This window comes from Silurus aristotelis (genome assembly GCF_946808225.1).
Source record: "Silurus aristotelis genome assembly, chromosome: 17".
NCBI lineage: Eukaryota > Metazoa > Chordata > Actinopteri > Siluriformes > Siluridae > Silurus > Silurus aristotelis.
The window spans coordinates 11279451-11281140 of NC_139590.1; the positions used below are offsets into that span (position 1 = coordinate 11279451).

Sequence of the window (1690 nt, forward strand, 5' to 3'; positions counted from 1 at the left end):
TGGCATGAAACATTTGTTGATAATCTGCTGTTTTATCTTAGGTACAACTGCAGGACTGGTTACATGCCTTCCATGTACCTACAACCATACACTAATCCAAGGGTACATATAATTGGCACCCAAAGGGGGCTTCAGAGTTCTTCCCTCAACTTAGCTGAGCTTCAGGTCCCTACTAGCTCGTCTATGATGATCCCAGGACATGAGCTCAGTGGTTCGCAGTGCAACCTCCTGCTTCCAAGAAACAACCTGAGTTTCAGTGATAAGGCCAAATCACACTCACTGAATGTTCTCACAGTTGTTTCCCCAGACCCACCCACCATCAAAGTGGAGCCTGCAGAGGACAACAGGTCCAGGAGCTCAAGTGGCAGCAGTGAAGGAAGCTTCAGTGACAGTTTCAGCTCCTCAAGCAGTGGGTCTGTCTGCATGAGCAGCCATGAGGACTTCCGACGATGTTGGACACCCCAGCCTGACAACCTGAAAATAATCAATGGCAAGCTCTTGCCTAGCACATCTGAGCCCAATATCTCCAAATTGACTGGTACACCCAAAATTCCCCCTAGGCCTCAGGCACAAGAGATCCTCAAACGCTGCACCACGGTGACACGTAAAAACATCTCTAGGAACCAAATGATTTCTCCAATTGGGGACATCCACAGCCGCTGAACATGGTTGTTGGTCTTTTCACTCCTCCAGCTAGATGAGGAACCAGCAAATGTGCATTGACACGTATTTGCAAGAGGCAAACAAGATTCAGTTTAGTGTTAAAAGATAGAGGTCAGTGTGCAGCAAAGGAGAATACTATTATAAAATGTTCTTTTCCTTTTCTTACTGAACAACTGTAGCTTCTAAAGGGGGTTGATTTTGATTAATAAATATAGGCTTAAATTGTCATTGAAGGGCAACTAATCTGCTTAATGATGCATGTTATATAGATAACTTGTACAATACAATACATGGTCAGATTATAGATTACTGACACAATACACATGGTTAAGTGTTATTTGATTAGTTTTCTTAAAGCAGAGGGTTTTCAAACTTCAAACATCCTAAAACTACCTTGATAAAGAAGTTGAAATTTTAATCGACAGGCACTTATATTTAAAGGGCTTTACAGCATTTACTGTTTTTACACTTTTAAAATATTTTAGGCTGCAGCTGTTTTATAACTGACCAAATCCAAAGCATTCAAGCATGAGACCTGCTGCTTTGGGGGTTCTGTGTAAGACTCTTATCAAAATGATTACACAGCAAATTAAAAATGCCATGGCTTTCACTGTAATTAAAGAGGTATTTGTCTATGGTTTGTAAACAAATGTTTCAGATACATTTTGCTTTGTTCAGTTATACTGAAATTTTCTTCCATACTGGAAATTCAATGTAGTGCATCGTATATGCTGTATTTATTGTACTAAACATTATAGTGAGGCATCATGTGATGATCCTAACTGTAACCTATGTTTTTGTTATTATATAAAATCATTCTGTAGTGTAATGTAGACTAAACTCAAAGAAAACTGGAATGTGTAGACACAATCTATTCTACATTTTTATTATATTCTCTCCAACATATTCCAAGCCAATAAAAGGTGATTGTTGAGAATTTGTCATTATTTTAAACATTTTGGTTCTTTACTTTTGTGTATGTACAATAAAAATCTAATAAAAACAAACAAACAAACAAACAACAAAA

At 38.2% G+C, this 1690-nt stretch overlaps 1 protein-coding gene across 1 annotated transcript in view; it reads left to right on the forward strand.

The window, feature by feature from the left end:
* noxo1a (NADPH oxidase organizer 1a) overlaps nucleotides 1-1690 on the forward strand; it is a 3536-nt gene extending 1846 nt beyond the window's left edge. Inside the window, exon 8 of the mRNA XM_083566229.1 lies at nucleotides 42-1690. Coding sequence (XP_083422355.1) covers nucleotides 42-663 — 622 coding nt within the window. The 3' untranslated portion in view covers nucleotides 664-1690. The remainder of the gene's footprint in view (nucleotides 1-41) is intronic.